At 49.3% G+C, this 24,375-nt stretch overlaps 1 protein-coding gene across 2 annotated transcripts in view; it reads left to right on the top strand.

Annotated features, from left to right (window-relative positions):
* The window catches only part of PDE10A (phosphodiesterase 10A), a 583,168-nt gene that overhangs the window by 267,322 nt on the left and 291,471 nt on the right, over positions 1 to 24,375 (top strand). The window contains exon 1 of one of the 2 annotated variants that reach the window (XM_004278863.3): positions 13,175 to 13,932. The exons of the other annotated variant lie outside the window; for it this stretch is intronic. Coding sequence (XP_004278911.1) covers positions 13,866 to 13,932 — 67 coding nt within the window. The 5' untranslated portion in view covers positions 13,175 to 13,865. Of the gene's footprint in view, positions 1 to 13,174; positions 13,933 to 24,375 lie in introns of those variants that run through there. 2 annotated transcript variants of the gene reach the window in all.

Genomic DNA, 24,375 nt, shown 5'->3' on the forward strand with positions numbered 1-24,375 from the left:
AGCACCTCGACCCACCTCACTGTACCCACCACACCTGCCACATTACACAGTCGCCTTATTCGTGTTATTTGTGGCTCTGTATTCTCCATTCTGGAGTATAGGCTTCATAAGGGCAGCGGTTTGTATCTGTTTGGTCCACTCATGTATCCCAAGTGCCTGGAATAAGGCCTGGCACGTAGCAGACACCCAGTTAATTTTTGTTGACTGAACACGTGAGTGATTTCCTAGTGAGCCGCAACAGTTGGTGGTCAGCTGCCGCTAAATGCCTCACTCAGCATTTCTGGGTTTTCCTCATTGGCCTGATTGAGGCAATCTTGGGAAGGGATGGGAGTCCTTTCCACTTTGCGAATATCCTCTGGGGGCATCCGTGCATATGGGCACGCCAAGAGTATGTGTACATCTGATTTTAAATGGTCTTATTTCAGCTAAATATAGAATGTAAATCATCCAAGGAAAATTTGAATTAAATATATTAAAGACTTCTCTCTCCTTCTCAGTACACAGAAAATACTTAGAGAATTATGTACTTTACTCTTACCAAATAAAAATAAATCCTTACTTTAGACCCAGGCATAGGTAAGCACTGGTAATGACTTGCCAGCATGCAGTCTCATATTTTTTTTTTTTGCGGTACGCCAGCCTCAGTGTTGTGGCCTCTCCCGTCGCGGAGCACAGGCTCCGGACGCGCAGGCTCAGCGGCCATGGCTCACGGGCCCAGCCGCTCCGCGGCATGTGGGATCCTCCCGGACCGGGGCACGAACCCGCGTCCCCTGCATCGGCAGGCGGACTCCCAACCACCGCGCCACCAGGGAAGCCCCATGCAGTCTAATTTTATTTACACTTTCCAGTGACTCAATGTGAAGTTCTGTGGTTTGGTCTCTTGGCTTCAGAAGTGTCTTCCAAAACAAAAACAAGCAAACAAAGCAGATACTTAAATCTCAAGCTTTCAAACGCATATAAAAAATGGCCTATTTGCCGAAGAGCAAATTCACATTAAAAATATAGCCATCATTTCAGAGCAGGCAGAGATGTAGAGAAAACCCTGGACTATCCGATTATCTTGATGTCTTCACCTCTCTTCTTATCACCATGATGGCTTATTCTAAAAACTCCAGCTTGAAAACTTTGCTCCCTTTTTCCAGAAGAAAAGGCCCTGGTTGCAGGGATTTGCTGTGTGCTGTGGGCATCTGAATGGAGAGCGCTGAAACTCAGAGAGGAGGCCGAGGGCTGAGTGGGTAAGGAAAAGGCACTTGGAATGGAACCACCTTTCTCCGAGCTTCGAGAATTGGCGATGGGAGATGCCCACAAAACACATGAAGCATGCGTACCTGGAAGCCGGTGTTGAAAGTTAGTGTTACAGTGTTCACAGACTGTTGGCTGCACTCTGCTCTGTGGTCTCGTTTGGAAGAGCAATCTCTGGGCACTTTGAGTCCCGGTGGCTTCTGCCCTTCTTTTATGAGAGGGTCAGTGGTTTTCTTTGGCCTGGTTAGGCCCTCAAGAATCATCAGTTAGGCTAGCTCATTAGCTAAAAACACAGTTCAGTCTGAGTTGTCTCATTTTATGGCCCTAAGTAGCAGGCCCCAGGCATGGGGCACTGGCTCTGTGTCAGGCATCCGTCTAACAGCCTCCATGCACTTTCTCTCTCAGTCCCCACAGTTACGTCTAAAATGACTTGAAAGAGCTGCCAGGGTGTGGCAGACCCAGGATTCAGAACCAGGCTGCTCTGACTTCACAGACCCATTTCTTTTTTCCCTTCTTTTTCCTTAGTAGTATTTCTGTCTGTTGAGTGCTTAGGACATGCCAGGCACCATGTGAGGCATTTCACACACATAGTCTTCCATAATTCTCACAGCAACTTTAGGAGGTGAATGCTATTATTGTTCCCACTTTCAGGATAGAAAACGACGCTCAGAGAAGTTCTGTATTTTGTCCAGAGACACACACCTGGAAGGCGGAGTAAGCAAAGTTTGAACCTGGGCAATTTGTCTCCTCAACAAAGACACGAGTCTGCAAAGCTCAGATTCTCCTTCCCCACCAGACCTTTATAAAGGTTAAGTATATACATGGACACAAGAACACTTTAATTTAAATGTAAAATTAGAGATTTTACAGGCCACATACTTTCACTATAGCCAAAAAAAGATTAAAAATGATAATAATGTGACTGAACATATTCTTCACTACTTGGAAATTGATAAGCATACTCCTGTATAACCCGTCTATCAAAGAGGATATTAGAACTGAAATTAGGAATCTAGAAACATACGAAAGGGGGAATATTTTATTTTGAAGACTGTGGGATCCCCAGAAGTTCAATGTATGGAAGGAAATGCCTTCAATATGAAAGAAGAAAGACTAAAAGGAGCTGAGAACACATCATAACAAAGTAGAAAACAGACAAAAAATGAAAGCGCAAAGAGAGAATTCAGAACAGCCGAAACTAATAACATATAAGAGAAAGTTCAAGTAAATACGGAAGCTGAGTCTTTGAAGCTGGAAGTGGCTGAGGTGGCCTGAGTTGTGGGCGGGGCCTCAGCATCTCTGAGGGGCCCTCTTGCCGCCATAGTATGGGAGCTCCTGCTCTTTGAGGACCTTAGCCCCCGTCTTTCCAGAACTGACAAAGAAGCTGCATTGGTCTAATAGAGCCAAACCTGCTACGGCATGAAAGGAAACAATTAAAAGTATTTGACGGCTCTGCTTTTCTTAGTTTGGAATAGTGCGCCTCACAGTGGGGTTACAGGTTCCTGACATGTGATGCTGGCTTTTGTAAATCAGATTCCACTTAAATGCACTTGGGAAGCTTGCACACAATAGGGAATCTGCGTTCTGTTCACCTGTAATGGTGCATGTCCTCTTCCCTTCCCTCAGTCTCCTTTGTCTACTGATAAAGTTACATGTTCTTCAGAGTTGTGCTGTGCTTGCTGACTGCTTATTCGGCAGATAGGCCATGATTTATAGACCCTCTTTAAATTCTTTGCCACTCAAAGCTCATGTATCACCACTGATTTGGCCTTTTGGGAGGCAAGCTTTTGGATTTGTCTGTTATTACAAACTTTCTATTTGTATTTTGTGATTGTGAATCTGCACGTTTACTTTCCAGTTAAGATCTGCCCTACCAGATAGACTTCACAAACGGTTCCCCCATCTAGCCTGTACTACCACAATAACAATGTCACAGTGCAATTACCATCACAGGAGTTGTGATGGTAATTCTTCTACCCTATTATGTTTTAAAATAAGATGTGACTTATAAAACAAATGAAAGATTTGAAAATTAAATTCTTTTCACTAATTATGCTTTCTTCAGAGTTATACTGTGTTCAGTAACTGTATTCTGGATGAATTCACCTAGAAATGACAGTTCTGGGACATGTGAAGTGTTTGGTTCCAGATTTAATTGCCGTGAGCAGTGTGGGCCCACTGCTGTTACCCTATTTTAATCTGCTGTAGAAGGAAGTGGAGAAGGACTCTTTTATACCCAACAAAGACTGGCAACTCCAGTAGCCACAGTGAAGTGCTGGAGTTATGTTAAAAGGCTTTGGTCGAGCTAGAAGCCATTGCTTTGTAGGACCATTGACCCAGGAGATGTATATGAGTAATGCATACTTGTATGCAGTTAATGAGTTTCTGATAAACTTTGTGGAAGTACTCTTTTTAAAAAAATTTTTTAACATCTTTATTGGAGTATAATTGCTTTACGATGGCGTGTTAGTTTCTGCTTTACAACAAAGTGAATCAGCTATACGTATACATATATCCCCATATCTCTTCCCTCTTGCGTCTCCCTCCCTCCCACCCTCCCTATCCCACCCCTCTAGGTGGTCACAAAGCATCAAGCTGACCACTACCAAATGTAAAACCGAAAGCTAGTGGGAAGCAGCCGCATAGCACAGGAAGATCAGCTTGGAAATATTCTTTTTTATAATTAGAATCAAGTTCTAAATGCACGATTCAAAGGGGGTACTTTGAATCATAGATCTATCACTTTGTATTGCTCTCTCTTCTGAAAACTTATTTATATTGGATTTGTTTAAATCAGAGTTCAAAACACAAAATCAGACTTCACCTGTATTTTATGGTTACTTAAGAAATAAGATTTGACTGCAAACAGATGGATCGATTTTCATAGCATGTGTACTAACCCAGCTATAAAGTCGGCCTATTTAATGCTAAGCTTGCTTTTATATCAGAAGAGCATTTTAATTGAGCCCTCTTGAAAGTGATCTCACCTTAATATATACAAAAGTTTGGAAATACTGAATGCAGACATCCTGCCTTGGAGAATAAAGCACACATTACATACCTAAAGGGGAAATCAAAAGGCCTAATTTGCTTTCTGTAGCTACTTTTCATCAGGTTTATAATTCGTGTGCAAAATCTACAAATGGACCTAAATCCCAGCCCGTAAAAGCCACCTCTGAGGACTGTTACGTGCAGTTATGGGAGGTAAATTAACTGTCTTTGAGGGCAGTCACAGTGAACACACTCATGGAGAGACACAGAAAATAGTCACGTCAAGGGGGCAGAATGAGCAACCTGTTCTCTCCTGGGCTGACTTAACTCACAAGTGCTGTGTGGATGGCACATGATCAGTTCCTGAGTTAAGTGGGCGGGAGTACCTGGGCTGCGTCCACGCTCTTCAGGGTTAGACATACTCTGTGATCACTCCTGGGGTATCATGCTCATTGTCTCCCGAAAAAATTAAATTACCAAGTTTGCCAGGCTTGGGAAACGAGGGTCGGGGAAATTTAATCAACATAGTTAAAAAACAAAGCAAAACAAAACAAAAAACAAAACAAAAGCCAGAAGAGGGTTTCACTGTAGCCTATCATTGGGTGATATTCACGAAAACAAATAGACTTTGGGAATTTATAGCAAAGATCATCTGCTCTTTATTCTTTAAAAATAGTGAACTTCTTTTTGCCCAAAAGGGTGATTTAACATTGATACATTGAAAACCTATGAAATCCATCTCTTTACTATTGTAGCGTAATGTGAAAGGTAGGCCATGGGTATACAGTATCCGCGTGTTAAGACTCCAGCAGTTAGCAAGAAGGCAGGGGAACACGGTCAACAGAGACACCACGCCGCTATCAGATAATATGATCAAGGTCTCCTTCAACGGGTGGGACCCTACCGTAATTCATCTAAAGGGGCCCTGCCGCATGAAACTTCTCCGTTTGTTTGCATACATTTGTCTCCGTTCTTGTTCCTCATGTAAGGCGTGTATAGTGTCGGCAGTTTGGGGTATGCTAAGACCCCAGGGATTGTAGGCCCTCTCTATCACCTGTAACCTGGGCAGCTTCCCCAGAAATGTTGCCACCGTTTTTAGGTAACTCCAGAAACAAGGAATAAGGCAGTCATAGGAAACACTCATGTTTAAATTAAGGTGACTGTATCACCATTTATTTGTCAGTTATATAAGATTGTCAGGTAAAAGTCACAGTCATTTAAAACTTGGTTTTAATTGTTCAGTTTCATTTTTTTAACCAAGTAGAATTTTTCAGAATGCACGTTAACATTTCTAAATGTTTGTTATCAAATGAGTTGAATCTGGGTTAATGATGTTCCACTATCTTTCTCAGTGCACCTGTGGTAAGGACTTTACACTATGGATGGGAAAACAGCAGCTGAATGGTAACTATGGTATAAATGCCTTAAAGCCACCCTTTGTTTTCTGTATTTCACTCAAACGCATTTTTTGCTGACTCATATTAAGAAGTGTATTAGGTCTGCACACCGTATATGTCAGCCTGTACACCATCCGTGGCTCACGAGGCTCATGTCCGGACCAGAGGTCCACCCTCACACCCTTTGGAAGGAGAAGATGGGCAAAGTCTACACAGCACGTGCCACGTTACTCGCCCCTCTGAAGCTCTCTGTGTCTGATTCCCCACGAGCCACCCGAACCATCCGTGTGTGGCAGGATTGTCTTCCTGGCCCCTGCCAGGTGGTGCAGCTTTAGCAAATGCAGCTTCCAGATGTTCCCTTCCTGCCCTGTTCAACCACAAGTGTACAGACTTGGGCTTGGGCCAGCTGGGTCCTTTAAAAAAAGGACCAGCGTAACATGGAAAGCAAAGCTAACAAATTATTTAACGCCACTTAACCTTGGTGTGTTCTTCTGTAAAGATGGCATTTGCCTTGTGGGCCATAGTCATGTCGCTCAGCTGGAAGCTCTCAGGGCACAGCAAACTGAAGAAAAGTAAAACGGAGATTTATTACGGAGATTTCCAGTCAGGAGGATACGTGGCTTTTTAGTATATTTTTTCAGCTAGGGTTGATACGCTAAATAGTTGAGTTTTGTTGCTGATAGCAGTGATGGTGGGTTATGTGAGTAGGGCAAGCGTCCTTACAAAGGACTGTTTTTTAAAATACTTATTTATATGGCCGAGCCGGGTCCTAGTTGCGGCACGCGGAATCTTCATTGTGGCATGCAGGGTCTTTAGTTGTGGCATGTGAGATCTAATTCCCTGACCAGGGATCGAGCCCAGACCCCCGCATTGGGAGCACGGAGTCTTAGCCACTGGACCGCCAGCGAAGTCCCCCGTAGGACTATTTTGAACACCAGTAGGCAGAGCATGGATTAACGTGCCAGGAGCACGAGACTCCTGGGTGGAGACTTCTGGAAATTCCCTGTGGAAATCTCTTCCTGTGGAAATTTCTCCCTCTCCTGGAGGGAGAAAGAGGGAATTTTCACACACACCGTTGCAGAAATCTAACTGGAGACCCCGGGGATCAGTGAAGGGGCAGATTTGAACTCAGGGGACCTCCAGGTGCTTGGCCAGCACTCTCCTGTCCTCTGTCTGAAACAAGGAAATCCTACCACGTCACTGCTCACAGGTCAGGAGTTAATGGGAATGCGGATGAGCTCCCTGGGGAGGAAAGCCCACTTTTTGACATTGCTTTTGTTGATGACTGCAGTACGAATTAGTGCAGAAGATATAACAAAGTTACTAACCCGCCCCCCCACTCTCAACCAAACAAAAGGGATGTGTCCAGAGGTTATGGAAGATACATTGTCTCAGCTTCCCCTTTCTTCTGCCACAGGTCTCTGGCTTTGGGTCAAGTCACACAGACAGCAAGTGTGGCTGAAAGACCAAGGCTGCTTACCTTTTGGCTTCTGTTTGTTTTTTTCTGTGATAAGAGTCCTTTCAAAATTCTAGTGATCGTTCACAACGTGTCGCTTTTCCAGACTCCGGATGGTGTGTGTGTCAACAAGGAGGGATGGCTTAGTCTGGACAAGGACCGTCTGTATCATAAAACCCGAATCCTGAGAACAGTCTGGGCGCCGTGTGTCTAACGTGCGTAGCGCGCGTCAGCAGCCCAGGGCGCTGGACGGCCGCATGAACCTCTCGCTCCATCTCCTTTTTCCTTTGGGCACTTTTGTAAGAGGAGCTCCGGGAAAAACCCGTCTTTGTAATAAGTCAAGGCCTGACGTCAGAACAACTCACCCGTGTGAATGAACGTGGCCTCTGCTGCATGCCCTTAAATGCCCATCCGATACTGGTCCAGATCAGAACACTTGTGCCCCAGGCCATGCCGTGGTTTCTCTTGTTTTGTTTTGAGATGAACAGAAAGGAATCACATTCTCTGGATTAAGTGAGCCATTTTGATCCTAATTTTTGAGACAAATCCGTAAGAGTCAACAGTTTTGCTTTTTCCCATAACTGCATCATAAACCCCTTGTATAAATGTCAAGGCACATTGTAAGAATATGGCTATTAAAATAATGTTTGCAAGGAAAGGATTCCCAAACCACAGATGAAGACCTGCTTATTTCAAATGACTTTAACAATACACAGTTCAAATATCACATGATAATTTGTGTGGGCGCTAAGGTACTCATCATGGGGGGACAGACTGAGTAGGAATTTTGACAACCTTTTATGAAACTCTCTGCTCGTTGTATGTCAGGTGGTCGTAGGGGTCAGAGAATCTAAGCCATTCCCTAGCTCATCCTTTTTATCCCTGATGCCCCCATGGTCACGTTCTACTTAAGTGCTTTAAATTGACTTGGCTCTCTTAAAGAAGTATTTCTTTCGTTTAGGCCTTTTATGTATATAATTATATATAAATATATGTAATCTCTCATTCAGCTTCTGTGTGACTCTTAAGACAGCCTCAAAGGAAATTGATTATCGGACTTGTGAAAGTTTGGTGATAGTGTTGATTATTTAACCAGAACTCACTGTTGTGTTCTACTTTGTGTGTTTTTGAGAAGTGAAAAACTGCTTCAGCATTCTACAAATCTCAATGGGTTTCTAAAGTGATTCAATATTTTTTTAAATGGCAACATTTTCAAAATTTAGTTCTGTGTCATAACACAGTAGTGCTATATAAGAAAGTAAATGCTCACAGGGTTATCACAGGAACTTTGTATTGATTATATAACTTAAGCAGGCCTTTTAACTGCAGTCTCCTAGGGTCTAGATATTCACAGCCATTAAGCGGAGCTTATTTTCATGAGGGAATTAAGTGTTTGCTCTTGATTAATGAAAATGTCTACTTGATCTTGTTATTCATCAAGAGACACACTTACCCCCTTTTCAGAAGGTATGGATACCTAAGGAGATTTATTTGGAATATTAATGTTTTAACAATTGGCCTGTTATCAAAAATATTCCCTCATTGAAAATTAAACACTATTTTGGCGTTTTTTAATGAAAAATAATATAGTGTTGTTTAATAACATAAAGCAGTACTAAAATTGTAGTTTTCTAGTTAATTTGTTTGGATTCATAAAAATAATTCAATCAAAACTGCAGATTTAGGAATATTAGGGCTGAAGAAGTTGTTTTCATCAACTCTGGTCTATTTTCAAGGCAGTCCCATTCAGTGTCTTGACTTTATGATAATATTTTTCTTACTAAAATTATAATGCCCTTTTTAAAAAATAAGCCTGACTACAACAGTACTGTAAGAATGGACCTGTCACTTTAGTCAAGATTTGTTAACAATGATGCTAATAGAAACTTGTAATCAGTTGGCATGCAGGTGACAGGTAGGGGAGCGAACACTGAGTGCCTCTTGTGTGCTGGCCTTTATGAAAGGTTATGAGTGGCAAGAGAAGCGTGACTTCCAATATCAGGCTGTTTAAAATAAAATTGTCAGTGCAGATTATACGTGCATTAAATTTCTTAAGAGGTTTAGTGCAACACGTTCATATATGCAGATAAAATGCATTAGTTCTAGGAGTCTGGACAGCAAAGCTATGATGGATTGCGGATGAGAAAAATTAAAGGAGGCTTTGAGAAAGAAAAACGTAGAACTAGTAGTGAGGGATTTGGGGGACTGGGGAGGGCATGGATTAGTCCCTGGCAGCTGAACTCCACTTCTAACATGCCAGACAAGGAATAAGTTATCTTATTAGAATGCAGAGAGTTTGTGTGATATGATATATGTTGATAATTGACTAGCAATTAAATGGAAAAGTCTGACACATGTTTCTATTGAGCTCGGGAGCAAAGGCATTTGCTTATGAATTATTTTGCTCTGATAGCTGTGTATTTTAAATAAGTCACAAAAATTAAAATCAAAGTAAAAAGAATGTGTCTTTTTATAGACCTTATCTATATAAATAGAGGAGTTTAATGTTTAATCAATCTTTGTCTTATATCTTTATAAAGGTTACTAGCATTTTAAAAGTGAAAACAGATTATTCAAAAATCAGTTAGCACTGTAAAATTTACAGCTGTAAGCACTAATGTTAAAAGTTGTAAACTAAAATCAATTAAGACGCAGGCCCACATGTTGACCAAAGAGTTCATAAAATATTAATTATATTTATTGTAAACCTAACTCTTAGGCTATTAAAAGGGGTTCATGGTTCAATTATCATAAATAAATTTTATAATTTTATGAGAAAAGCAACATTTTAACATTTCTTATTCTCTTCCTTGACCCATATTGTAAAATGTTTTTAAGAACATATCTTTCAAATTAGATAATAATCAGGCAGATATTGTTTCCTCTATATATGAATTATTATGCATAAAATACTAAAATTAATATAGAATTAAAGTAATTGAAAAATAACAGCATATGGAAGAATACTTCGAGAATTTAAATATACTTATAGTTGCATAGGTCACTAATATAAGGTTTCATTACCGATATCAATTTCTTCCTTGATCATTTTCCTTGCTAAAGGGCAGAGACAGATGCTTTACATTCTTTTGAAATGCTGAACTACTAGTAATGATCATCATAATTTTGGCACCTTTCCTGGTGTTAGCCTCCCTCTTAATATTCTTTTAGTTTTTATTCTTTGCAGTGCGGGCTGGCGTTTCTTCAACTGAGAATGAGGAAGATTGTTCATTTCACAGAGGGTGCACAGTCGTGGTGTGACCTTCTGCCATTGCTCTTCTTTTGCTGGAGTTACAGCTAATAATTTCAGTTGTGCTTAAGCTGTGTTGTAATCTGATAACATTTTGACATATAGCTAAATTGCTAATTTTATGGGGGCTATCAGAATGCAGAGTGCACTTTACTGTGAGCCAGCGTGTTTATTCCTAAAAGGCTTGGAGTAACAAATGTTTAGTGACAGTCTTCTTCTGACATATCACTAAGGAAGCTCAAAGCGAAGGAAAAGAATCCCCAAGAAACACATTCTACAGGTGTTGGCAACACCTGAACACAGGGGTGAGTGACAGCGCCTTTATGTCTATGTGTTTGTAATCTTGACTACATCTTGACTACACAATATTTCATGAAGAAAGGAACTGTGGCTGGGCGCCTGTTAGACTTATATTAACAGAAGTGGACTCCAGCATTAAGTAGGGAGAACACTTAACAGATAGATGTAACCGATAATCAGTAAACTCCTCATCGTGTTTCTTTTCCGTTGTCAGGCTTTGTCGTTTTTAATCTGTCCAGGAAATGTGTGCCTTCCAGCAATCATTTGGAGAAAAGAAGGAAGAAAAATAGAAAGAGGTTTCAGTAACCCAAAAAAGGGTTACTGAAAATTCTAAAGTTTGCGTCCTGGTTTAACAAAGAACCGGAGAACAAATATTTGATGTTTTCCATCCCGCGCCCTGCACCCTGCGCTCCTACGGCTTAATTCAAGTTAAAGGCAAATTTTCTTGTAACAGGAAAGTCACTTTAATGACTCCAGAAAGGCAACTAAAGAAACTTAAACGACAAGTAGAAACATTTTGCCTGTAAAAGAACGAACGGTAAACACTCCAAGGAGAAACACGTCCTCCCCAAACCTGCGGGCAGCCCAGGACACCCTCCCCGCGGGGCCGAGTGCTTAGCCCGCGCGAATTGCCAACTCTCAGGAAAGTAACAGGTGTCAGAGCTGCGCGGCCCAGAAACGTCAGCTTGGAGGCTGCAGCAGCAGACCAGGCAGCACGGCTCGGTCGCTGTCGTTTCTTCTTCGCCGGAAAAAAATTGCAAATGCCACGGGCAAAATCCCCCCTCAGTAAGGTAAGAACCACCAGAATCTTTTGCTTCTTCCGCAAAGTTACGAATTCCGATCCAGTGAGTGCCAGGGTCGGCGCGCGTTAACAAGCGACGGTCCAAGTCCGCCCCGCAGTCGCGGAAACGCCCGGGTACTTTGGAGAGGGAGGGGAGCCGCACAGCCTCCCAGGCGCCCCACCGGCCCAGTTTGGTGCAAATACCAGTATGCCCTTTTCCACTGTGGGTGACTGGATGGGAGTGGGGAAAAGCAGGGAAGAATCTGGAGTACGTTTCAAAATAAAAACACCAGACTACTGGACGGAGGGAAGAAAAAGTTGAGGGCGAGAAAAGACCCCCCAGGCCAAGCGCACACTGGGGGCCCCGGGCCCTGCGTCACCGGAGCGGCTGCACCGCCGCGCACGCCTAGCGCTCAGGTGACCGCCTTGACCTTCGCGGAAGCTGGGCATCGGCGCGCGTGCTGCAGTCCTGGGAAGGTGACCTAGTCCAGGGAGTCTGGACAGCCCGTCCCACCGTGGGTCAGCAGGCCCGCCGCCCCGGCTCAGACCCGGAGCGCTGCGGGGGCCCCGCTGCGCGCGCCTGCGGGACACCGACACCAGCGCATCCGTGCGTGCAGCGCTCCAACTTTCCTAACTTCTGGCAGCCGCTCCTGGTTCTGAGCTTCCATTGGGCGGCACAGTTCTCTTCAGTAGCAACCGTGTGGATTGGGGCTGGGGAAGGAGAGACGGGCCGTTGTCCAAGAAAGCCAAAGGTGAGGACGCGGTCCTGAAGGCTTTGGAGTGATGGTCTCCTAGTTTTTAACCAAGGGCAGCCATAGTTTGCCCTTTCCATTCTCTAACGTGGCCGGGGCAAACTGGGTTGTGCACACAAAGTTCCCTATAAAGGGAGTACTGGGGACGAACCAGGTTTCTAAACCTTAGCTTATTGGAAACAGTATGCCTTGAAGGGAACTCCAACCAAATGTCTTGAGTTTGCACTCTCCTGGGAGCTCTGAGCACAGCTCAGTTGGAGCTGCTGGCCCGCCATCAGTAGGGCTCCCGGGCTCGGGCACGGAACAGGCCGACGTGGCTCGCCCAGCAGTGCACAGCTGGAGCGGCTGCAGGGCGGCGGGTACCGAATGCGGAACACTAGGATTTGAGAACGCCTCGCAGAGACGCAGCGTTTCTCGGTCCTCCCTCCCGGGCCTGGGGCGCACTGTTAGCAGAGAGCCGCCGGGGTGCGGGGCCCGGCGCGTTGAGGCCGAGAAGCTGCGGGGCGCGCTACGTGGGCGCGGGCGGTGGCGGCGTGGGGAGCGCCAGCTCCGCCAGTGGGCGTCTTCTGCAGCCGCTGCCGCCTCCACGGGCAGCGGCACTGCGGCGCTTCTCTCCGCTGCTTTCGAGCAGTCGCGGAGGCTCCGCCAGCGGAGCGCGCACACACCACGCCACGCTTGCTCGGCAGCCCCTCGCCCCGGCCCGGAGCACGCCTCAGGTCCTCCCACACCCAGGGCGGAACACGACGTGAAGACCGGGCCGAGAGGGAGAGAAGGGCTAGATTGACTGTCGGGCCGAGTGGCCTCGGAGGGCTGGTTCTGAGGGGGCGGAGCCCGCCGAGTCCCGGCCCGCCGCGCGCCCCTCCTGCCCGCGGCCGGCCCTCACCGGCGGCCCGAGGAGGAGGGCCATGGTCGGCCCCGTGGAGCCGCTCGTTCCCCGCCCCCAGGCCCCCCTGCCCGCGGCCGGGGACGAGCCCGGCCCCGGCAAACTCCGCCCGGATCCCGGGGGCAGCGCAGCCGGTGGGGGGAGCGCAGCGGTCCAGGGCCCGGCCCCCGAGTAGCCTGGTCGCGGCCGGGCCGAGCGCGCCGTGTCCCCGCGCCCTCCCCCCTCTTCCGCAGGCCGCGCCAGCCCCGCGGGGGGCCCCGGCGCCCTGCCTGCGCGCGGCGGCTGGGTCGCAGCCCGCGCTCCCTCCGCGCCAGCCTTCTCCTCCCCTGTCCGCTCCTCCACTCCATCTTCCTTTTACTTCTGGCCGCCGCCCCCTCCGCCCCCTCCTTCTCTTCTCCCCTCCTCATCTGCCTTTCACTTCCCCGTGCGTCTCCCAGGAAGGGAGGGCGCGGCGGCGGCGGCGGCGGCGATGCTGGCGGCGGCGGAGGAGGAGGACAAGAGGCAGCTCCCTTGAGCGTCCCCCCCGGCAGCAGTCACCGCGGCGGCGAGCGGCGGCGGCTCTTCCTCTCCCCTGCGCTCCAGGGCTTGCTGCTGCCAGCTCACGCCGGGCCCCGGCCGCCGCCGCCGCCGCCCCGGCTCCCGCTCGGCCCGGCGGTCCTCCGCGCGGGCTCCCACGGCTTCCCGGGCGCCGGCGGGGGCTGCCCCGGCCCCGGCCCCGGTCCCAGCCTCGGCGGCGGCGGCCGAACTCCGCGGTGGCCGCGAGGCGCCGGCGCCGCCCTCGCCGCCGCGTCCCCGCTGCTTTTCGGTTCCGACATGGAAGATGGACCTTCTAATAATGCGAGCTGCTTCCGAAGGCTGACGGAGTGTTTCCTGAGCCCCAGTAAGTGCCTGGCTCCACCTTTCCCGCGGTGGGCGGCCGGCAGGGTGCGTGTGCCCGGAGAGTTTGGCGGCCCGCGGGCTTCTCTGGAGGGGCGGGGGGCTCGGCCAGCGGCGGGACACCGGGGTTTCCCAGGCTCCGCGTGCGTGCGGGAGAAGGGTGACCGGGAGAGCGGCGGGAGCCGAGCGTTTACAACAGGACGTGCTGCCCGCCTCGGGGTCCCGGTGCTGTTTCTGGCCACGCTTGCCCTGCACGTCTTTATACTCTCAACTCTGTGGCCACTGACGCCAGGCTCCTCTCTTTAGCCTGCGGCCACTAGGCTGGAGTCGAGGCGCTTCTTTCCGCTTGGGGTCCCGCCCGCTGCGTCCCCAGGATAGGGGAGGGCAGGCCAGGGCCCCGGGACCCCGCGCTCCCAAACGTGAAGGCACTCGCGGTTCCCCGGGCTGGGTGTCGGCGCCTGGCCGCTCTACCCCCGGTCCCCTCAGTGACCCTGTTCCAGAGCGTGGACTAGCCGCGTGGAAGTGGGTGCGCCTCCGCCGAGAGTCCACTTTCTCTAGATCCTGGGGGTTAGCTGGTGGTCGGGATGGTAAGGGGAAGGACAATGGGGCGTGAGGGTGGAGGCGAAAGGTGCCGCCGGTTCGGATCCCGGCCCCCCCCAGCCCCCACCCCGGGATCACGGCCACTCCGCCTCCCCAGCCCCGGGATCGGGGCTGAGAGCGCGCTGGAGCAGGGGTGGCAGAAGGCGTGTCACGGGGGAGGGGGACAAGACTGAGCAGAATCGTCAAGGCAGATATTTGCTAGAAGGCAGGAGGCGGGAGATGTTAAGGGAAGAGGCGCCGGGTGCACAGAGGAGGGGGTCGCCGTTGTCTTGGATGGAGGGCGAGCGAGGTGAGGACCGGAGACCTGGGGCGGGGCGGGGAGGGAGGTCGCGCCCGCGGAACACCGGGCGACTCCGGCGCCAGCCGGGGCGGGCGCGGCCCCTCGAGGCCCTAGGCGCGGGGCTCCGGCGCCACCGTCCACCGCGTGCGCACCCGAGCCTTTGTCTGCTTCTCGCCGGGGAACCGCGTTTCCGCGGCGCCTTCTCCAGGCAGACTCTTCCAGGGTTGCTGTTGCGGCTTCCGTCTCCCATCTGCCGCTCACTCCCCAGTCCCGGCCGGCCCGCGCCTCCTGGGTACCCGGGGTCTAACCCCTCCTCGCGGCCGGAACTTGTCTGGGCTCACCGCCCGTAGGGCGCCTTTGGGGTGCAGCCCCTGGGCGTGCGAGCGTGTACTGTGCTGCCTGGCACCCCCACCCCCTCCCCGCCCAGCCCCGCCCCGCCCCGAGATCCCGCCTCCCTGGCGAGGTTCAGTCCGAGGGGGCCGCGTGGTCCAGCGGCCTCTCGCTTGCTGGCTGTGTGGAGCCGCTGGCGGCTGTCTCTGCTCATATCTGCCGGTGGACCCGATAGGACATCGGGGCGTGGGCCCTGGACTCGCAGCTGACTCCGCCATCCTGTAGCCTCCCGTAGTCTGACCCGCACAGCAGCTCCCAGGGGTCTGCCTCCCTTGGGCCCCACCTGCGGGTGTTGATTAATTCAGAGATGTTGCGGTTCAGGGAGGACATGGACTGGGCAGGAGTGGCCTCGCCAGCTGCCCTTGGATGTGTTAGGAATGGACATTTTTATTTGCTGAAACAGAGCCTAGTGGCCGTGAACTGAATGAAGGTTGCGGGAGAGGACGGAGCTCCCAACCAGCTCTGACTTGTGTTGGGTTAGTCTGGGGCCTGGAATTGGGGCTCCTGTCTTCCCCCCTTCTCCTGCACTAGTGATTTCCTTCTGTAAAAAATAAACATCTACTCTTTACAGTTGGCAGCTGGTGGGGTAGGAGGAGTGAGGGTGTGCGGGTCAGAGGCTGCCGCATCTTGCATATGAACGTTTTGGTAAGAAGGCTGTGCTAGGGAGACCAGCTGTGCAGGGGTTTTCCTAAAACGAAGTTTCTGTTTGTATGTTGTTACTGCTGTTTGTCTAGGGTGGGGCAGGTTGTGAGGGATACTGGGGAGAAGAATAAAGATGAACAGCTCAGGTGGGATGGAGATGTCCTAGGGGAATCCCTAGCAGGCTTTCCTTTTGGAGAGACAGAGGACCCGGAGAAGAGGGCCATCTGACCCCATTTCCCACGCCCCTCACCTCTGTGGGGAGTTCCCACAGGGAGAAGCCCAGTGAATATAGACTCAGGAGTTGTTGGGTTTTTTTGTTTGTCTTTTTCTCTAACCAAGTCACAGAGAGGTAGCTTGGGGTTTGAATAGGAACCAGAGGTTATAAAAATCTTCTTTGGGATGTTACTAAGGTAGTAAATACTAAGGTTCTTTTAAGTAAAATCTATTATTAGACCCACCTCACTGCAAAAGTGGAAAAAGGCTAGATGGCGACTTTAAGGACCATTGCCAGTTTCTGCTCTGACCCTGTATCCTTCACGTTGGGGGACTCTGTTTCTGTCTGTTGCTGAGTGACAAGCCACATTTGTGTGAATGACTGAAGTACCTGAAGCTTGGCAGACTTTTTTGATATTTGTCAATAAAAGTGAGTCTTTTTGAGAAAACTTCGGAATTCTGGAAGAATGGAAGAATGCCCAAGCGTATACAGATGTGTCGTGATTGGCGCATGTTTATTTCTTTTTTTTCCCTTTCAGTTTGATCTCCTCTAGGTCTAACAAGCAAGTTGTCATGTAAAGGCTGCTGGGTCCAACTGTTGTTTGTAGGAATGCCTGCTTTTTATCAGCATCAAAGAGCAAATTGTGTTTTAAAAGTATAATATCCTAGTTCCATTCCTGTCCATTTTGGCTCACACAGATTCACTGGTTCGCTCAGTAACGCACGGAGCAAACACTTACTAAGAGCTACTGCCACTTGCCAGGCGCTGCCCTAGCCGGGCTGAGGTCTAAGAGGACGTCACCCACCAGGAGAAGAGAGCTCCTAGAAGCAGGTGCAGCATTGATGCCCAGTGCTAGAAGGGTCAGTGGTCACTCTACATCCCTATCAGGGTGTTGCTGACTTCACCTCATCTGCCGTCTACCTTTCTTTGCTGACCTCTGAGCTTGTCCTCAGGCACTGGGCTCGAGCACTTTACTGCTCTGAGAGTTGTTGCTGGTTGGAATAGAAAGCAAGCCTCGTGCAGGGAGAGCCCAAATCCTCCCAGAGCGAACTGAGAAGTCCACTTGGCAGCGGGGTGTGTGTGTGTGTGTGTGTGTGTGTGTGTGTGTGTGTGTGTGTGTGTGTGTACGCATGCACATACACACAGGAAAGGAAATCCAAGAAGTTGTGCTTCGATAGGCCAGTAGGAGCTGCATTCAGTCTTCCGGAGGAAAGAGCTTACCTTGAGTACACTTGGTGCCGTGGCGGGAAGTGCAGGAAATATACCTGGCGGGCAAGGACTTTACCAGTCGAGTTGGGAACCCTGCCTTAAGGACTTCCAGAAGTTAACGGAAGGTCATTGTCTTTCTGTCCCTCTCACGCATGCTCCCACCGCTCTGCTACTGTGTGTTTCACCAGTTGGCTGCTCCGAATGATGCAGAGTGCTGTAGAAAAGAAAACTGTTGGTCAGTGAGAGATCAGAGACAGCAAGCAAAACGAGCTAGGAGAGATTTGTTAGTGCAGGTGGGAAATACTCAATACTTCTTCACACAATTTGTATATTTCTCAAATATTCCGAAGAGAAAATGTGTATGTGTCTAGGAATCCTAGACTTTAAATATACTCCGCATCCATCACCGACCACTGTTGCTCTGTTTCTTGAGACTTAAGATACTGTGTGGCCAACACTTGAGCAAATCGAGATAAGTATGATCCCTTTTAAGAGCAAATGTGTCTACCGCATGGAAGCTGCCCTGGACTTCACGTTGAACCTGTTTTTATGGACCTGTTGAGACTGGGACTGCAGAGGGGTGCAAGGCCAACAACACAGCAACCAAACTGGGTATAATTCAATTAATAGCCAACTAACAGGTAATTATTGAGGACCTATTCAGTGCAAATCATTTTAGGGAGATGCAGATAATAAGAACTAGTCCCTCAAAGGACCTGAAATATAGATGGGATACCTACCAAGATAACCAGCAAAGGAAGGCTCTGAACTCTTCCTGCCAGGCCAGGGTGCAGGTCAGGAAATGACCAGGCATAGTGGAGGTGCCTACGTGTGTTTTGGCTGGAGTGATCAGGGCTTACATCCAAAGGGCAAACTGTTTAAAGTGGGTGGAACTATTTAGATTCATTAATTTTAATTTCATGAAATTCCTCTTCTAATTTCAAAAAGCTTCCACGAACAAAGATAATCCCTAAAAATTTAAATGAGCAATGGTGGAAACAGTAGAAGATGGTGCCTTCTACAGTGTCAACCTGATATATTAACTTTAGGTAATTTCTGCATCTAAAACTTTTTCTACCCCATTAAGAAAAATGAATGCAGTGCGATAGATAAATAAGTGATGGTAACGTAGCGTGGTGACTGTAGTTACTAAGACTGTACTGCATATTTGAAAGTGGCTAAGAGAGTAGATCTTAAAAGTCCTCATCACACACACACACACACACACACACACACACACACACACAAAATGCAGCGTGCTAGATGATTACGAGAGTTCGTTTACGATAAAGCAGGTTAAACTGGTGTGGTGAACATTTTACCAGTTAATACACTGTTAGTTTTTGTTTGTTTAAAAGCAGCTCATGAGGTCCCAGGAGGAAAGAAACTATAATTTTCATGAGAAAGGAATATTTCTGTCTTAAAAGGAGAACTCTTAGTTTTAATTCAAAACATTTTAATTTCCTTTTAAAATGTAAATCACGTTCCTTCAGCTGATCTATGTCTGTCTAAGGGAAAACTCCACAGTGATAGAATCACTCAACTCTTACAAAGGAGGCAGAGGACACCTAGCACTCTGTTTTTATTTGTAGCATTTACCACTTTCTGGAGTTCTCCTGCTCATTTACTGGCCCACTTGTTTATCTGCCTGTCTTCCCTGTGCAGAAGGCAAGCTTGGTGCCAGCCTGAGGGCAGTGGCTTGTCTTCCTTGGTTACATCCCTGAGCCTGTAAAGGTGGCGGACACATATATGGAGGGAGCTCAGATATTTGTGTTGAAAATTCAAAGATGAGCGGAAATGAATGACAGCATGGTGTCTGCCTTCAAGGAGCTCAGAAGTTGAAGCCACTCATCGCAAGCGTCCTTGGTCTTGGCCCCTGTCCTGAGGAGCCAGAATTCCACCGTGGGTGAGAAAGAGCCAGTATGGTAAGGGCGCACGGCCGAGCACAGAGACAGGCCAGCTGACAAGCAGGTTCCCGGTGGAGGCGGTGCAGACGCTCCAGGACCCGGAGCTGAGCCCCGTCTCCTCTGAGGGCTCCAGAAAGGTTCCAGAGGAGATGCGCTGGGTCTTGCGGTGGAGGGTGCTTCCAGCCAGGGCTGGGGGGAGCCGGGTTCTGGGGAAAGCCTTTCTGGCCAGGGGAGGCACATCGGAGGCTGCTCTCAGGAGGCAGGTGGGGCGAGGCCTGGGGAGGGAGGCTGGCGAGGCTGAGAGGATTCTTCTGGACTCACACCGAGGGCCTCACAGTTACCCTTTGAAGGACTCTACAGAAGAGGTAAGGTAGGAAGGCAGGAAGCCCACCTTCCGTGGGGGAGCTGGGCTCGTGGGCGACGGAGACAGAGGGCTCGGGCCTGTGGCGGACACCCCCAGGCGAGAAGAGGTGGGCCTGCGCCAGCCAGCCAGCACGCGGAAGGCGGCCCGAGGCAGGGAGGACGGCGGGCGGCCGGGTGAGGTGAGGGCAGAGGGCCGCTCGGTTCCTGACGGGGGGCTTGGGCTGCGTGCGGTGGCTGGGTCCTGAGAAAAGAGGGGTCGGCGCTGAGCCCCTACCCTGGGCGGAGCGTCGTCGGTGCCTACGTGCCATGGTGGAGACGCTGAGCGATCAGGCGTACAGCCGTCAGGAGGATCCAGTGCCGTGAGAGTGGGCGGGTTTGAGCGGTCGTGAGGGTCTCTCTGGGTAGAGGAGGTTAAACTGCAGGTGTTAGAGAAGGAACGCCCCGGGCCGAGGGAGACCCAAGGCAGCGAGCGACGGCCTTGATGCTGGGGCTCTGACCCAGGGGAACACCGTACCTGTGGAACGAAGACCACGAGTGCCTCGGGCCAGGTCAGCGCTTTGTAAAATGTGCACTTTACTCCCCACGCAAGGGGCAGGTCCTGGAAGGTTCTAAGCAGGTGGCTGATATGTGATTTGTGATCTCAGAAGTTCATTCTGGTGCAGTGTGGTGAGTGAATCTAGGGTCTGAGGTGGAAACGGAGGACCCGAAGGCCACCACGGTAGCCAGGACAAGAGACACTGGTGGCTTGGACTAGGGCGATGGTGACGGAAGTGGAATCCGTCGAACCCCGTACCTTCGGGAGGCGTTAGAACATGTCAGACGAGCGGGCGGGTCAGCTGCTTGGAATAAGGGGGATCAAGGACCAGGAATAGGGCCCAGGCTTTAGCTGGAGCACAGGCCGCAAGGTGGAACTGTGCCCAGCGCGGGGAGCTGGCAAGGGGGCCGCCAGGGACCAGGCGTCCCGCTCGGCTGTGGCAAGTCTGAGATGCCTGCTGCACGGTTTAGTGGAGGTGGTAGAAGGCGGTTGGGTAAGTCAGTCTGGAAATCAGAGGGTTGATAGACCAAGACCGGAGAATAAAGACTATAGTCATGGTGTCTAAAACCCTGGGGCTGTGTCCCCCACTGAGAGTCTGCAGACACTCTACGTGACCGGGAGGGCTTCGATGGAGTCGGCTAAGAAGCAGTCGTGTGGTGCGGTGTAGGTGCTCCCCAAGTCTGATGAGTGACAGGAGGGAACCCTGCAGAGGGAGCTGATGAGCTTTGTGACTCTCCAGGTGGGCGTTGGAGCCATGGTTCTGAATGGGAACCTGAAGTAAACGGGGAGTGAGAGAAGGGCAGGAGTCAGAGCTGGCAGAAGAGAAGGAGCCGTGGAAGCCCTGAGAAGGAGTGCAAGAGCACGGAGGTGAAACGGGCCAGGATGAACGTGCCGTGCAATTTGGAAGAAGAACCTCGGGACAGAGGCAGCCAGGGTGCCACCAGTGACCTCTGTCCAGGGCTTCCGAGTGGAGTGGCGGAGGCGGAGAGCCATCTTCAGGGGCCGAGGAGCCGGCGGGGACGCATCTGTGTGGCACTGTAGTCCTCAGAGAAGGAAAGGGGAGACGTCACCCCGTATCTACAGGGAGAGAAGAGCTGGCTTTTCCCTACGTAGGACTGGCTGGAGAGTGTTTATTTGTTGAGGAAAAGGAGTTTGAAGAGTAGGAAAAAAGAGAACAGAATAGAACCTTAGAGAAGCTGGGAGGAATGGAATGTAGTGGGCACGAGAAGGCTTAGCACAGCAAGGGGACCTTGTCCTCAGAGAGAACGGTGGGAAGAGCAGGTGTGGGTGCTGAGAAGGGTTTGGGTGGAGAGAGGGAACGGGGAGAATTACAGCACCTTCACAGGATGCTCTCTTCCCACTTCCCTGACTGGACAACCTTGTGGGCATCTGGGAGTGAGTGGAGTGGGAGGGCCAGCCCCGAGGGGGACGAGCTGCCCGGGGCCACGCAGGAGTCGAGAGCACGACCGAGGGTCCTGTCCAGGCTGGGCTAGTGACTGGATGGTTAGCTGGGGGATGGGAATGAGTGAGAACTTTTTGTTTTCTTTGCAGTACGCGGGCCTCTCACTGTTGTGGCCTCTCCCGTTTTGGAGCACAGGCTCCGGACGTGCAGGCTCAGCGGCCGTGGCTCACGGGCCCAGCCGCTCCGCGGCATGTGGGATCTTCCTGGACTGGGGCACGAACCCGTGTCCCCTGCATCAGCAGGCGGACTTTCAACCACTGTGCCACCAGGGAAGCCCGATTGAGAACTTTTTAGAAGGGACCTGATCTAATTGAAGGAACAGTTGAGGAAGACTTATCCATCAGTGGTGTGTAGAGAGGCTTGCGTGAGAGGGGACTGGCACAGAGCCTGTGCACACACAGAGTACGCTGAACACTTGTAAGCTCTCAGTACACATCTTGGTGAAAAGGGCCCAGTGGGATGAAATCTGAGAGGTGTCTTGAGGGAGAGAGAGTGTTTGGTATGTGGAGCTGAGCAAGGCCCTGGACAGAGGCAGGAGGGTAGGAACTTACAGTCCGAATCCAGGAAACAGGAAGTGGGATGATTTGATGGTGGTGAGGGCTTCACGCAGAAGAGAAGCGAAGGTAAAGCTGGTAGGATGGAGCAAGGAAAGACTGTCAGGTCCTCCCCGGAGGTCATTCGAATGTGTCACCGGGGAAGGGGTGGGAAGTGCCGAGGAGCACAGTGTTATCAGATGGTGTAGCACACAGATGTTTATCGCGTGTCTGCTGTGTACCACTTGCTGTCGTAATCACCAGTAGTGGATATGTCCAGACCCATCCTTGCCTTCAAGGAGGGATGCGGACAAGATAAAAGGCCATCACGGACAGCGGATGGAGGAGTGCGTAGGTGTGAAGAACACTCTTTAATGGCATCCACCGCCCACTGTCCACAGGGCCATTTGCTTGACATCCTGAGCTTCGGGCCCAGGTCATGACGTCTCCTGCAACAGGGCTTCCTCCCCGATGCCAGCTGCGGGGACCCCTGGAGTCCCGCCCCGCCCCCCAGCTTGCTCGCCGGCCCCGTCCGTGTCTCCCTAATGCCCGGCGCTTGTACTCATCCACGCTTGCGGGTGCTCCTTGGGGGCAGGCAGCATGTTTTATTCTTTTTCTTAACCTCAGTGCCTAGCACAGTGCAAAGCACAGCAAGTCTAATGTACGAGTAAGTGAAGGTGTTTAAACGGGAGAAAACGATCAAAGCGGTCCTTTAAAAATGTTAGTTTTTGCGAAGGAAGGGAATAATAAAATAAGTCATGTGGTTGATACATTTTGCTAGCATAACTTGAAATTCCACTTGATTTCTTTTTTCTTTTTCATGTGATCCAAGTACACTGTTTGGCACCAATGACCAGGGCTTCCGGGTTACTGAGAGCACAGCGTGTTTGTCCGCCTGAGCTGCTGGATGGGGAGCTCCAGGGGCGGCACCAGGAGACGATGGGAGGAGTGGGGCATAAGTGTGTAGAGCATTTTGGATGCCTCAGCTTTAGTTCCTGAGGCGGTGATAAAGAGCTTTTTACTTTGACGAAAACATTTTCTACACTAGGAACAAGAAAGTGTTGCTTGTGAAGTGCTGAAGCATATTTGAACTTGTAAGTTGGTAAGTACTCTGTAAGGAGCAATTTTGCATGAAGAGCAGGTGACTGCTGGAGCAAAGCACCATGAGTGTGTGGTGTTCAAGTTTACTTCTCTGTGCGTGACGCAACTGTGTGCTTCTGTATTGGAGTTTTAGCAGCTTCCAAAATAAACATCTAAAATGATATCCAGAAGGGCTTGATTACTATGGTTTTCTAGATTTGGTAATTATATATTTATCTTTGCTATTAGGATTACATACATTTTCACATTTTCTTTTTCTCCCAGGACTAGAAGTTTACTTTGAAAAACATTCTTGTGTCCTCAGTCATCACGCCTTTTTAGGATAATACTCTTTGTGTCTCATGATTAAATATGTCATCTAATTATTTTTTTAATAAAACTGCAGTGATTAAAACAATGTGGTACTGGCGTGTGAATAGACAGACCAGTACAACAGAATAGAAAGGCCTTAGAACAGAGCCAGACTCATAAAGGAATTTAATATATTTTAAAAGTGTCATCTCATATAGGAGGAGTAGACATAGACTACTGAATAAATGATTTGGGGACAACTAGGTAGTCATCTGGAAAAAAAATAAAATTAGAGCATACCTTTTACTATACCTCCAGGATAAATTCCATATGGATCATACATTTAAATATATATTTAAAGATATACCATAGATGCTGGCACAAAAACAGAAAGATAGATCAATGGAACAGGATAGAAAGCCCAGAGATAAACCCATGCACATATGGTCACCTTATCTTTGATAAAGGAGGCAGGAATGTACAGTGGAGAAAGGACAGCCTCTTCAATAAGTGGTGCTGGGAAAACTGGACAGGTACATATAAAAGAATGAGATTAGAACACTCCCTCACACCATACACAAAAATAAACTCAAAATGGATTAAAGACCTAAATGTAAGGCCAGACACTATCAAACTCTTAGAGGAAAACATAGGCAGAACACTCTATGACATAAATCACAGCAAGATCCTTTTTGACCCACCGCCTAGAGTAATGGAAATAAAAACAAAAATAAACAAATGGGACCTAATGAAACTTCAAAGCTTTTGCACAGCAAAGGAAACCATAAACAAGACGAAAAGACAACCCTCAGAATGGGAGAAAATATTTGCAAATGAAGCAACTGACAAAGGTTTAATCTCCAAAATTTACAAGCAGCTCATGCATCGCAATATCAAAAAAACAACCCAGTCCAAAAATG

This window comes from Orcinus orca, chromosome 12, assembly GCF_937001465.1.
Source record: "Orcinus orca chromosome 12, mOrcOrc1.1, whole genome shotgun sequence".
NCBI classification, from domain to species: domain Eukaryota; kingdom Metazoa; phylum Chordata; class Mammalia; order Artiodactyla; family Delphinidae; genus Orcinus; species Orcinus orca.